A 13,787-nucleotide genomic window follows, 5' to 3' on the forward strand; every position below is an offset into this window, starting at 1 on the left:
CATGTCTCCCACAGAGGACAAACATTCATTGCTTTGTGTCAGGAGGTACAGAAACACAAAAAGGGGCGGATTAGAAAAAAACAAGCAGCAACACTCGATCAACAATCGAACAATCTACTTTATGTGAGCGATTCATGCGGAAGGATTAAGTGGTGATTAGTCAGAAAACACTCAGGACAGAAAACTCATTTTGTCTGAAAGCTAACAGGTCACATACGAGCTGCCCGATCTAACTGGGAAAAGATGTTTTGTGTAATTGACTTCAGAACCTTTTGAGATGTGGTCGGGTGTGTAACGATTTGTTACTGATTCATGATGAAGACACATTTAATTACAGCTCTAACTGTATTTCATTGTATCCGCCCCTCGTGCTCCCTGTGTTTCACCTCTATCTATCAGCCTAAGTGGATGAGTTTCTCACAGTGCCAGCAGTCCAACAACCACATAGTAGTTTGTCCTGCTGACAACTCTGACTCCTTACTTTACAAATCCACTCAGCCGAGTCTGCAGCACATGTAGGAGAGCATCACAGCAGAGCTAATGGAGCTCTGTACTACGACAGGTTTACAATGATTCATAAAAAATCAGCCTTAGAAGTAACTTTGCTTTTTATAACCCAGGAAAAAAATCAGTGCTCAAATTACATAAAGCTCTGGTTTCATCTCTGTTCATCCACTACTGATGTAGAGTTATGCTGGCCTTACACCTAATGACGCACACAGAAACAGTGCTGATGTCGTCCAGGCCACGGGACAGTGGACCGACTTTTTACCCTTGCTGGGCTTCTGGGGGGAGTCTTGAAATTGCTCATCCAGTGTACATGTTATTTGAAACATGTCCTTTTTGGGGTCGTGGGTACTGTTGGACAAGGGGTTGCAGGTCCACAGCTTCAAGTCACCTGGTCCCTGTATGACCAAAGTGAGGGCTGTGTCCAAAGACCTCAACACAGAAGTCAGACTCCCATGGCGAGTTTGCCTCTGCCAGGGTTGTTTGTCACAGAATCTCTTTGTGGGTTTCAGGATCTCATGGTGCAGCCAGGGGGAGAAGGGTTTCCAGTTTGTGGGCCTAAAAATCTCATCTCTGCTCTTTGCAGATGATGTGGTTCTGTTGGCTTCTTCAGTGTTAGCTGGGCTGAGGGTCAGCACCTACAGGTCTGAGGTCATGGTTCTCTGCTGGAAGAATTCAAAACAAATGTTACCTCAAGACACTTTCCAATAAAAGCAGTGAGGTTAAAATGGATCATGAGGTCCACAGACAGATTGGTGCAGCATCTGCAGTAATGTGGGAGTTGGACCCGACCGACGTGGTGAAGAGGGAATAGAGACGAGAGGCAAATCTTTTCATTCTCCATCGCTCTTCGTTCCAACCCTCACTTATGGTCATGAGCTACAGGCCGTGACTGAAAGAACGAGATTGTGAATACAAACGGCTGAAGTGAGTTTCCTCTGCAGGGTGTCCGGTCTCAGCCTTGGCAGGGTGAAGAGCTCAGACACACTGAGGGAGCTCAGAGTAAAGCTGCTGCTTCTTCCATTGTGACGATGTCCTTATGGTGTCTCATGAAGACTCAAAAGTTACGTTTCAAACAGACAGAAAGCAGAGGGAGGGCACTGTCAGAAACGCACAAAAACATTTACAACAATTCAGCAACAATTTAGACAATGTGCAGGAGATTGCCTCCAAATTTTGTTATGAAGAACTAGAAATGACCCAATAGTCAGCGCCTATGACGTCTAGAGTATTTATGTTGCTGTGATATTTAAACAGATATCAATATAGTTTTTTTTTTTTTACAAGAGTCGTATGGAAGTTTAAAAATCTGGTATCGCGGTCCCACTTTGTTGCAGTTCAAATTTGCGCTAATTGAAGCCATTGGAGGCTTGCAAAGCTATTCTCTGAAAGTAACTGCTTTCTTGACAGTTGATTGCAAAGAGACCCTCCCATGAGTGTCCAAAACATACAGCCGCAGATCTGATGAAACAACTAAAAAGTCTATCATCGATCTTTGGTAATGTTAACATACTTTTTATAAATTCACTATTACACAAACTTTTTGCTCACTTCTAACAGTCACAGACTATTTTTATTATTTACAGTCCATGGTAACAGTTACTCGGAAACTTGGACCACCCGAGCAGCACATGAAAGCAGCATATGACCTGCAGGGCTGACACTTGGATATGGATCTACGTGGCGGGCAAACGTACAGACGAGTTGTAAAACAAGCCAACATGTCAGCATCCTGAAAACGGATTGAAACTCAGATTTATTGGTTTACAAAGTACACAAAATTCCTTCCATATTCATAGATCATTTATAGAATGCCCTCCGTTATTTGTGCATCATAATGCAGCTTCAACATTAAGACTCAACATCAACAGGTGTACATGCATCATTAAATAAACAAAAACACGTTGGTTTTAGAACATATAAAATTGCATAACTCACCCTAACATTGTATTTTTTTTCATAAAAAAAAGAAAAACAGAATCATGGCTAAGAAGACAAGCAGTAAACAGAGCGGGGGGAGGGGAGCTTCAGGTATTCCTACCCACCTTTTAAAATCCGTTTGTCTTTTTTTTTTTTTTTATGTGCAGATGAAAAAGCAGGGTCATGCCATATCTTCTGACACAGAGTGGAGTGCATACAGAAAGTACTGGAAGGTTGAGGGAGGGAGGGGGGGCTTCATACACATCAGAACGATACTGTGGTCCCAAACACGGAAACAATAACACACCTGAGCTTAAACTCAGGAAAAAAAAACATCGATGAATGCATAGAAACGTCCTCTGAATTAAAGAAAGGGTCAACAGAGAGAGAGAGAAGGAGAGAGAGCACAGGAGGGGAAATAAACACAATCTAAGTTTGTACATCCAAACAACAGTAGAGCACTATTATTATTATCATTAATATTATTACATCATTTTGTTGCTTTTTTTTTTCTTCTCTTCTGTTTCCAGCTCAAGTTTGTTGTTGTGTTTTGTGCCGAGGTAACATTTTCTCCAGCAGACGGCGCCTCCTGTCCTCACTTGTGTTCCAGTTGCAGCAGCTGCTCCTTACCGTTAATGGTTAGAGAGCGCAGCTGCCCGTCCTCCTCCACCTCCACCCGCTCCTGACCGTTCTCCACAATTCTGGTGGAGAAAAAACACACAAAAAGGAGTTAGACCAGACGTTCAGTTTACTGACAGAGAAGAAGCTGTCAGTCTCAACTACACAGGGCTAAAGACAAGATCAGGTTGTGGTCTCTTTTGGCCATGAAAGATGTCAGGACTCTGGGCTGAACAGCCATGATGCTTGTGTGATAAGGTTGTCAAAATTAGGGGCCCGACCGATATGGATTTTTTGTAACAGATACCGATATTAGGGATGAATAATAAATGGGCCGATATCTTTACTGGTTCTATCTTCAATATGTAGAAATGGATTGATATAAATGTACACATGTATTGTGTTGATTCCTCAAATGCAGTTATCAAACACTCTTATTAAAAGATTAATAATGAAGACAAGACGGTCACTCCACTGGAAAGTAACTGAGCATGTACATGCATCACTGCTTAAAACTCTGCAGAGTGATCATGTTTGTTGCTATCCATACAGCACCCTCTGCTGGTGACAGAGAAGTGCTGGTGTAATACAATGAAACTCCCATGAAATGCTATTTGACTTGTGAATAAATCTTGTGATATCGGTGCATATCTGCGATAAAATTAGCCGATCCCGATAGTCACATATGGCAATATCAGCTGGTCGATTTATCTCGTCAAAATGTTGTTATTTTGATACTCTTCTTTACTAAACTATATCTACTTCATAAGACAGGTGTGTCAGTGTGTCGAAGAATTTGAGTAAGACAGTGTGTAGAAGTTTGCTCATAACGTTTAGTAATTAAAAACAAAGAAATGACCCAGTATTTGGGCTACGGAAGCCCAAAAAGGACATGCATCAATACATTTGATTTAACAGTTTTCCTGGCACGTTGAGAACATTACAGTTGTTAAAAACAATAAATAACTCATTGTTAGGAGCCTAGGTCTTCAATCTTTACGCCCTCTTTACAGTCTGGTGTTGTCGAGAACAATCCAGAAGTGAGACAGACTTTCTCATGGTCTGATGTTCGTTCAGAATCTACCTTTTAGTCGTGATCTTTCTGCCGTTTATGATCTTGGTGGAGGTCGACACGGAGCGGAAGTTGCCCATGCCTCCTCCGCCTCCGCCGCCTCCTCCTCCTCCTCCCCCGAAGGAGGTGGACGAAAAAGAGGTGAATCCCCCTCCTCCTCCCAGACTGCCCATGGTCGTCATGTGACCCATGTGACCCATGGTGCCCATGGAGCCAAACGAGCCGAAGCCTGAAAGACAGGACAGAGAGAGTCTGCTTTGAACAGGAAACAGGAGAGTTTTTTTACAGAGGTTTGTAAGAACTTTGAGTTTCAGTGGATTTCAGTAAAGCCACATCGACAAACATGGTCAACAAACCCATCACTATGATGGTCGTTTGTTCAGCTGTCAGCCTCTCTAAATGTGCTGAAGAAGATTAGACAACACAGAATCTGAATGTTTTCTGTTGGACAACCTGCATGACACCCAGTTTTATATCAACCAGCATTGTTCTCTGCATCAATGTTTGGTGAAAAGAAAGTTCCTATCTGCACATATACAAGAAAATATTTATGCTAACACACTGATAATTATGAGTGACTATTGTATCAGGTCAGCCTCTAGTTGGCAGCGGAAAAGGTTTTTTTAATAACGGCATGTCTTAAGCCTGTACCATTGGCTGTTATAGTCTGTAAACAGTGATGTCATCAAAAGGTCAGCGAAACAGTGGAGGTAAATGTGAAGCAGTCTGTGGATCTTTAAGGATGTTATGTGTTTGGATTCAATCTTTCTCTGGATTTGGACTCCTTTTGGTGGCATATTATGATGAGGAGAGTACAGTAAGTCTTCCACTGGTAAATGAAAAGACAGTAATAATCATTGTTTGTTTGTTGCTGGTCTGACAGATATGTAGATTGTGGCCGCTGTGGTGGTTGAATCCACACACACAGATGAGCTGTCAGTGTGTGCCTGCTTAAATGGGCATGTGTAATATGGTTACAGACTTAATGAGTAAGAAACATTATGGAACAAGTCCCATCATAGATTACATTCTTATTCCAAGTCAAGAAGACAAATAGTGTTATTATGTAGTTATCTCTTGTGTTGTAAATAAGAATATGGATCTATAAGCGCCAAAAAAAAAAAAAACTGTTGACAATCAGTGGCTGATGGGCAAAATCTGACCAATCAGGTTCGACTATGTAAGTCCTTAGTCAGCCCAGTTTTGTTCCTATAGAAAGTGGAGAGCAACAATTTTGAATGTTCATTATTTACAATATGAAATCAGTATCACACTTAACACACCGTACACCACAGGAAAATCTGACAGGACCATCTTTAGAACCTTAAAAAAAAGTCAAGACTTTGCTTTGGGTTGTCAGGACAGGGGGGAATCGTGCCAAAAATTGGCCCCAATTATCTTGAAGCGTGTAGGCTGTGTTACCTGGGTCAAAAGGTGAGAAGCCAGCGCCGAAGGGTGGAAAACCAACGAAGCCCCCGTAAAATGAACCACCCGCCCGGTTGCGATTGGATCGACTTTGGTGCCGCCGACCGCTTCCGAAAAACGGATCATCACCAAACGGATCAGCACCTGAGAAGACCAGACGGGAGACGGACAGGCGCAAGTGCACGACATTTAATGAATGGTTAAAAGTGTTAACGTCTCTGAAAGTAGACTTAGTGATGTTTTTACACAGAAATAGTTTGACTCACCAAATAAGTCTGCAAAGGGGTCTCTGCCTCCAAAGAACTCCCTGAAGACGTCCTCGGGGTTTCGGAATGTGAATGGTTCGTGGAAATGGTCTCCGTTGTGATAATGTCCCCCTGAAACATCACGTTGAGGAAAGCAGAGGCGTCAACAGAGTTCAACTGTTACACAACCAAAACAGAGTCAAAGGTATCCAATACTGCTGAGTCAGTTTGTTTTCTCAGCAAACAAGAGTGCCCCCCACCCTGTTCTCCACTGTGAGGGTTCGCCACATGACGTGCCGACCAAAAGCACCGACAGTCGATCAGACGTGAGCTTCAAACACTCTGAACAGTCTGACGACTTACTTAGTGTGTAACAGCGTGCTCATCATGACCAAACGCTCAGAGAAATAAAGTTCTGTATCTCCTTTAAGACCAACATTTAATAGAATCATGCCTCGCGTTAAGTTTAAGATGTTAACATCTGTATAATAAATATACAGATGCTAACAACTTCATTTTACCCTCAGCTGCCTGTCTCGACCAGGACACTTTTGGAAAAGAGATTTGTAATCTCAAGGAGATTCTTTCCTGGTTAAAAAAAGGTTAAAAAAATGTTCTGAAAAAGTCTTCACCGTCTAGAAAACTGGACTTTTTTCATGTGAATGTGAAGTGAACATTTACAGGAACTGGTAAAAACTGGGCCGCTCAGAAACAAACTGAAAACAACAAGATGTTTACAGAAAAAATAAATGCAAACCAAAGAAGATCGGGAGTAAAGTTGAGTAAAGATACTTTGATACTTTTTGACATCACGTGTTTTAGAATGATACAATCAACTGTGGGTTTATTTTTAGGTTTATTTTTTTTTTCATTAAAGGTCCAGAGAGGGGGTGTGGTCAGACACAGCTCATTTACATTTAAAGCTACAGACACAGAAACAGCCTGTTCTGAGCATGGCTGAAATAGAGGGGTTTATAGACATGATCAAATACAGGATCAGAGTGGATTTAGAACAAGAAACTTGACAGACATGTTTTAGGGAGCTCTGAGACTTATTTAAACTTGTTCAAAAGGAGGAGAATATGTGACCTTTAAAGAGAGGATCCCTACAGAGACAGAGCTCTTTGTTAAAGAGGGTGATGTTTGTTTTTTTTGGAACACACAGCTGTAACATCACTCTCTACAAAGACACCACACTGCAATGATTAAATCAAGAATCTTCCCTCACAGGACCGATCATAACACCCCCAGAAGAAAATCATTCCACACAGTGACCTTTCTTAACTTCTATGACAGAAGAAGATGTTATTTAGATTTGAGAGGTTTAAAAAAGAGCACTCACCTCGTCCTCCGTTGTTCGCCGACAGTCCCTCTTTGCCGTAACGATCGTATAAGGACCTCTTATTGGCTAGAAGACAAAAGGAAAATAAAAAAGGAAAAATGTATGTAACATGAAGTGGGAGCTAACACTGTGCATCGTATAGACGAGTACCACAACAGGCTCTTTTATAGGGTAACATCTAATTAATCCGGCTACTTCTGAGAAGTAGTTAACTAAAGAGAATTTGTTTGACAAGTTTTTACAGTTAGGGTCTTTTCTGCAGTTACTTGTTTCATGTTTTTAGCTCATTCCAGCTTTGAGGTGCAGTACCAGGCGATCAATAATGAAGTCTAAAACATCATCAGAGACGGGGCTCAAGTTTCACACTGGACTCAAATCGTTCTTCAGTCTCATAAAAATGTGACTCAGACTCGAGGTTGGCGGCTCGAGCTCAATCATTTCATCTTGTATTTGAGTGCATTAACAATACGAGCTGAATGTCGTTCCCTCCCATCATGCCTAACCTGCCACCTCAGTTCCCTGAGCAGCCACACTCCACAGACGTAACCATGACGACCACATCTCCTGCACATGCTTTCCCACAAATAGATGATAGATGGACTGAGTAGATTTACTGAACTTTTTTTCTTCTTCTTCTTCTTTTATTTGTTCAAGGTGACCAAACCACCCAGTGAATGATCTCCCCTCGCTCTGTACCCCCCCTCCCCCGGGGGATATGTTGTCAACAGCGCCTTACTAAGAATGTGATCGTTTAGTCGACCGAGAGGTTAAACATCAGCACAAAAAGGTGTTTTTGCAGACTAACACAGAGAGCTGTGATACGAACCATCTGACAGGACTTCATACGCCTCCGACAGCTCCTTGAACTTCTTCTCAGCCTCATCCTTGTTCTCTGGGTTTTTATCAGGATGCCACCTCAGGGCCAGCTTTCTGTACCTGCACCAGGACAGAGGGAGGAAAATAGACTTGATCAGGTTTGTTTCAAGTCGTTCTTTAAATATACAAAACACAAAGTCAGTTAATTTGATAGTCACCAATGAAAAGCTATCAAATGGACATTTCAATATAAAAAGGTAGAAAATCAGGAGACAGTAAAATATGACCAGTAGTCATGTAGAAGAGCTGTGCAGTGTTTTGAAGAAGTGTGTATAATACTGTCCATGCCCTTGTCAAAGAGATTGCTGGAGCTTTTTTCCAAAAGTTCTCTTCATTGAAAAACCTACAGGGAAACCAGAATCCACACGCCTTCAGGAACTATTTTTCTGCAGATGATTTGTAATGGTTGAAAATGTTAAATCAGAGTTTTCTGAAGTCTGCATGTCTGTTGTGTGAATGTGTGGGTTTACATCCTGATGTGGCAGGTGTTCACTCTGCACAGCAGCCTCCACCATCACCGCATGCTGCTTCTCCAGGGTGAACCCCGCCTCTCGCCCAATGACAGCTGGGAACTGGGCCAACCCGGTGCCCGCCCCTGATCTAGAAAAGGCACACATCGGCTGAAATCTATCTCACTACAGCGCTACTGTATGAACCCAAACTAAACCGTTTTTACGGTGATGTGACTCAAACTACACCATGAAGGAGACGTGGTTGTGTTTTTGTCTCAGTACAACAGAAGAAACATGCAAAGAAGGGCCCTTACAGATGCTTGTTTTTTATAAGGAGATCAGACTGATTCCTTCTGACATGAGGTCTGCTGGGAAGTATGTAAACTCTGATAGGCTTTCACTGTGCAGCCTTGAAAAATCTGCAATTTGGTGTGACTGGGGTCATCCTGTGACCATCCCCCTGTTATTTGAGTCTTTGAGTGACGTCATATGGAATTACAGGATGCAAACTTTTTGATGAGCTTTTGGTCCAAACACTCCTCGCAGTGTGCATGTGAGGATTCAAATTGTTAACACTGAAGGTGAGTGACACTGTTTTCACTCTACTGTTGTAGTACTCAAAGTCTCCAGACCACCTTTTGAAGTTAGGAATCTTGGAATCTAAAGCATTTTTTTTACTTGGTCTTGTCTCGGTCTCAGTCTGGGCGGCATCAGGATTTAAATCTGGCCAAGACCACCACAGATCGGCTATTTTCAAGTCCTTACTGTGAGTACGAAAGCGCCTCTTTCTAAAAGGAACAAATAACTTGATTTTTATCCCCCGGTCACAGCTGCAACCTTCCCAGTGTTACGGTCTACGAGAGTGACACGCTGCACACAAGCTGAGGATTTTTCAGTGATAATTATGATCTTAGTCTTGTCTCGGTCTCGCCCTGCCTTAGTCTTGGTCTTGACTCGGTCTCGATCTCTTAATGTCTTGGTCTTGAGCACTGTGGTCTCGGGTATGTCTGGGGTCTCGGTTAGGTTGGTCTTGACTACAACACTACCTCACTCTCATGCTTGAACTTGACATTGTGTTGCTGTCACACACTTTCTTAACAAACTGCAGATTAATCATTCTGATCGGCACTGCTGCGATGTCTGATTCATTCATTGAATCACTGCTGCGATGTCACATTTGAAAATGTAAACAAACTCACGCTTTTTTGATTTCCTCTGCAGACACGTCTCTCCTGACACCTAACACCTGGTAGTAGTCCATCATGATGGGGGGAGGGAGAAACTTCAGGGAGCCGGATCAACCTGAAAAACAAAAACAACAAAAAAACATCTGATCAGTCGTGTAACACACACATCAGCAGGACTCAGGGTCCAAACAAAGACCTGTCAAAGGCTTCTTTACATTCTACTAGTTGAGTTAGCAGGTGAGGAGCGAACATTCACTAAGCCCCGCCTCCCTCACTGTAAACAAACTATACTGATACACTCATTACATGTACTGTGGATACAAAGAGAGACAGAGCATGACCTAAACATCCGACACAGCTAGCAGGAGAGTGATTGATCATATCAGATTTGTTTCTGCATGTCACAGAGAAATCGATTTTCGTGGTAAGATATTTTTAGTGTTCTTATTTTTCTGTCTGTAATGAACCGTATAATTTATCCTTCATTAATCCCACGAGGGGAAATTCAGTTTTACACTCTGTTTAATGAACATGCTACATAAACATAGGCCAAAATACACACACATGCACAAACAGGATCCTATGGACATGCATTAATGGAGAGGTCTCAGAGTGAGGGGGCAGCAAGCGCTCCAGAGCAGTTTTGGGGTTTGGTGCCTTGCTCAAGGGCACCTCAGCAGTGCTCAGGAAGTGGACTGGCACCTCTCCAGCTACCAGACCAACTTCTGGACTTGAATCGGCGACCCTCCGATTCCTAACCCAAGTCCCTACAGAGTGAGCTGCTGCCGCCCCATGTTAGATTGATTACATCCTGGATTAGAGTTGTCATGATAGCAGATTTTTAAACGTAGGTATCATACTAGTTATTAAACTATATACCTGTTGTGATATCACAGCAACAAATACTGGGTCATTTTAGTGCCCGAACGATTTTATTTACTGATATCGATCTTAATTCCGATTCCTATATATCGGCCGATAGCGTTCCTGGTTCTATCTTTAATCTGTAGAGATGGATTGATATAAATGTACACATTTATTGTGTTGATTCCTCAAATGCAGTTATCAAACACTTGTGGAAAAGATTAAACATGAAGACAAGATGGTCACTTAGCTGGAAAGTAACTCATGTAATTGCGTCACAGAGAGTGATAATGTTTGTTGCTATCCATATAGCGCCCTCTGCTGGTGACAGAGAACTGCTAGTGTAATATGATGATACTCAAATGAAATGATATTCGGCTGGTGAATAAATCTTGTAATATCGGTGCATATCTGTAATAAAATTAACCGATAATCACTTGATATGCAGATATCGACCTATTGGCCGCCCGATCAATCGGCCGGGCTCTAGTTGTTTCTTGGTTTTAATTTCCAACAAAAATGCAGGCAAACTCTGGCATACTGTGGAAATTGTTCAAATATGTTAAAGGCAATTCAGTACCAAGGCCTTCAGACCAAACATCTGATCGTACACCTGAACAATTGTGTTACGGTTGAGTAGAGGTGTGGGGAAAAAAACGATTTATGTAAAACTGGAGATTCTTATCTTCTGAGATTTTAAATAGATTCATAAGTTCCAAAAATCGATTTATTTATTTTTTGGCTTATCAGTCACTCCCTGCTAAGTGCTAAGGCTAGCTCTTTAACTCAGTAGAATGCCAAAGAGAGCAACAAGAAATTCAGCCAGTCTCACAGATAATTGAAGTAGATCCTAATTCAAAAATCCAATCGTGAGACACCCAAAGATTCGCAGTCCTACGGTTGAGTTTGCTCCTTTTTTGCTGCTTTCTTAGAATTACATCAGCAGTAGTGACTCTTTGTACTTAGGAAGCTTTGTGAATAACACGTTATAAATAATACAAGTTCACATAAAACAACATTTAAAGCTTGTGTGACCTTCTTTGCTCAAAGATGTCTGCTCATGCCATCTCATCACAGATGGTTTATTCCCACTGAGTGTGAGCAGCTCAACTACAGAGTGATTTTCTCCTATGAGATTGCCTCAGAGTAATGCTTCTGTATTTAACAAAGGCTCTTTTGTATCGAGTCGTACAAAGGTCTTTATCAGAGCTGCTGGTACTCTGACCTCGTCTGCGGGGGTCTTGACCAGAGAGGAGGAAGGATGGACAGTAGACAAGGAGGAATTATCAGCTGATCTGCTGAAAACGTTTTTTTTTTTTTTCAGAAATTATTCCAGATAAATAAAAACCCTACATCTTCAATCACAATTTTTCTTAAATATAAATCCAGCATGTTTTAATTGTGATTTTTCTTTAAATTGAAAATGAGGGAAACCACAATGGTGTGAGGCCTAAATAAAGGTTTAGAATTAAATGTGCAATTAAGACAGTGCACGTGACTGCTTGCATTGTGTGCAAATTAAACAGAAGACATTTATGTGTTGTCTATAGGACTTCAACTTTTGATCTGCGGTATTGAAACAGGTCTTTATTGATAACGAGTGACCGTGTTATCTGGTGACTTTGAGCCGAATGCGTCAGGTGTTGTCATAGATACAACAGATGTTGTAAACGTAGAGTGTCCTGGTGAATTCCTCTTGGTGTTATTTTACTGCACAGATTTGATTCAGTATTCCTTCCATTACAATGCAGAACAAACAAAGAGGGATTCAACATCCATTGTAACGTGTAGGACAACAACAGACGCATTCGGCTAAACGTCATCAGTTAGCACGGTCACTGTTTAAAACGAAACACCGGGCATACAGCATCAATACTTAGATAACCAACACTGAACGTTTTAATATCAGGTATAAATGTCCTTTCTAGCTAACACCTACATAATACCTAAATAACATAGCATTGGATAACTCATTTGAATTCATTTATTTCTAGCAGTGTGTAATAAAGGCTGTGATGCTCAAAGAGATTTGTTTGTGTGGGTAGCCGCTGTTAGCTGCTCACCTTTAGCATCCTGCCGTAAGCTGGTTAGAGCTCAGTAAACACATCATTAGACACATTAGCTTTCACGTCAAACACTCTTACCCAAAGCAAGTCCAGTTGTCGGGGAAGTCGGCGGGAAGGTAGAACAGGTACACAATGTGTTATTTAAGCCTTGATAGGAGCTAAACAGGTGATTTCCATAGATTTATTCATGTTCTGCAAACTGCAGGTTCTCCGCTCGGACGCAACTTCCGGTTTCCGACTTCTTCGTTTCATCCACTTTGTGTTTATTGGCAGTTACTACAAGTGAAGATGTACATTAGCGCCACCAGCTGGACGCACCCGGCACACACCCGCAACTCAGAATCAGAATCAGCTTTAATGACCATGTATGCTTAAACACACACAAATAATTTGTCTTCTGTAACTGTGCTCTCAATGTAGAATAACATTAAATATAGACATAATATAAGCAAAACGGACTAATATATACAAGGCTAAATAAGATTGGTTTTGAGTAGTGCAGAGATGAGATATATGCTATTATGTAACAGATGATTAATATACATAAGGTAGAGTTTTTACAGTATTTACATAAGCAGTATGCATAGATATAGTCCCCATTTCCGACCTCGGTGTGTTAGTAATAATACTATGGTTAGTATCTATATGGTCTATGGTTAGTATGGACGCTCATTTCTGTTAGCCTACTGGATGTCGCGTCTTTTTAAACTCTTAAAAATCTCATAAATAAGACATTGGCAAAAACAATTCTACTTAATTTTTATCATCCCAATTAGCAGACCCTTTCTGTTTTTTTATTTCTTTCTTGTTAGTTTTTATGTTATTTAATATTTATTGTACAGTTGTTTTATTATTATTTTTTATTCTGTACTTCAGTAGATGATAAAATACTGAACATATCTGTACATACATTTGAATGTGTGATTCCGAGTATACATTTCGGTGGTTGTTTTCTCGTTATCACGGGAAAACCAGCATTGTTAAAGAGAGGTTAATAGTTGAGATATTGAGAAGTCACAGGAATATGAAATTCACAGTGAGCGATATTTTGCTTAAAAATGACAGGATCAGATTATATGATAAAAACACTACTTACACATGTAGAGGATCAAATCAGCAGAGAGAAACCACTTTTTGACAGGAACGTTGATGGAGAAAGAGAAGGAAGGGATTTAACAGACATGTGCTGTGATGCTTAAATAAGCAGTCACAC

General features: G+C 41.2%; 1 protein-coding gene across 1 annotated transcript; it reads right to left on the bottom strand.

The window, feature by feature from the left end:
• Positions 1-2,231: 2,231 nt before the first annotated feature.
• dnajb6a (DnaJ heat shock protein family (Hsp40) member B6a) lies at positions 2,232-12,827 on the bottom strand. Its single transcript, XM_020659302.3, has 8 exons — positions 12,653-12,827; positions 9,657-9,759; positions 7,956-8,065; positions 7,130-7,195; positions 5,809-5,919; positions 5,540-5,686; positions 4,130-4,346; positions 2,232-3,128 (listed from the first exon to the last, which is right to left on the bottom strand). Exons 2-8 carry the CDS (start codon positions 9,719-9,721, stop codon positions 3,023-3,025), a joined length of 822 nt encoding a protein of 273 aa, XP_020514958.1. The 5' UTR covers positions 9,722-9,759; positions 12,653-12,827; the 3' UTR covers positions 2,232-3,022.
• Positions 12,828-13,787: the final 960 nt, after the last annotated feature.

Source organism: Labrus bergylta, chromosome 4, assembly GCF_963930695.1.
Source record: "Labrus bergylta chromosome 4, fLabBer1.1, whole genome shotgun sequence".
In the NCBI taxonomy this organism is placed as follows: domain Eukaryota; kingdom Metazoa; phylum Chordata; class Actinopteri; order Labriformes; family Labridae; genus Labrus; species Labrus bergylta.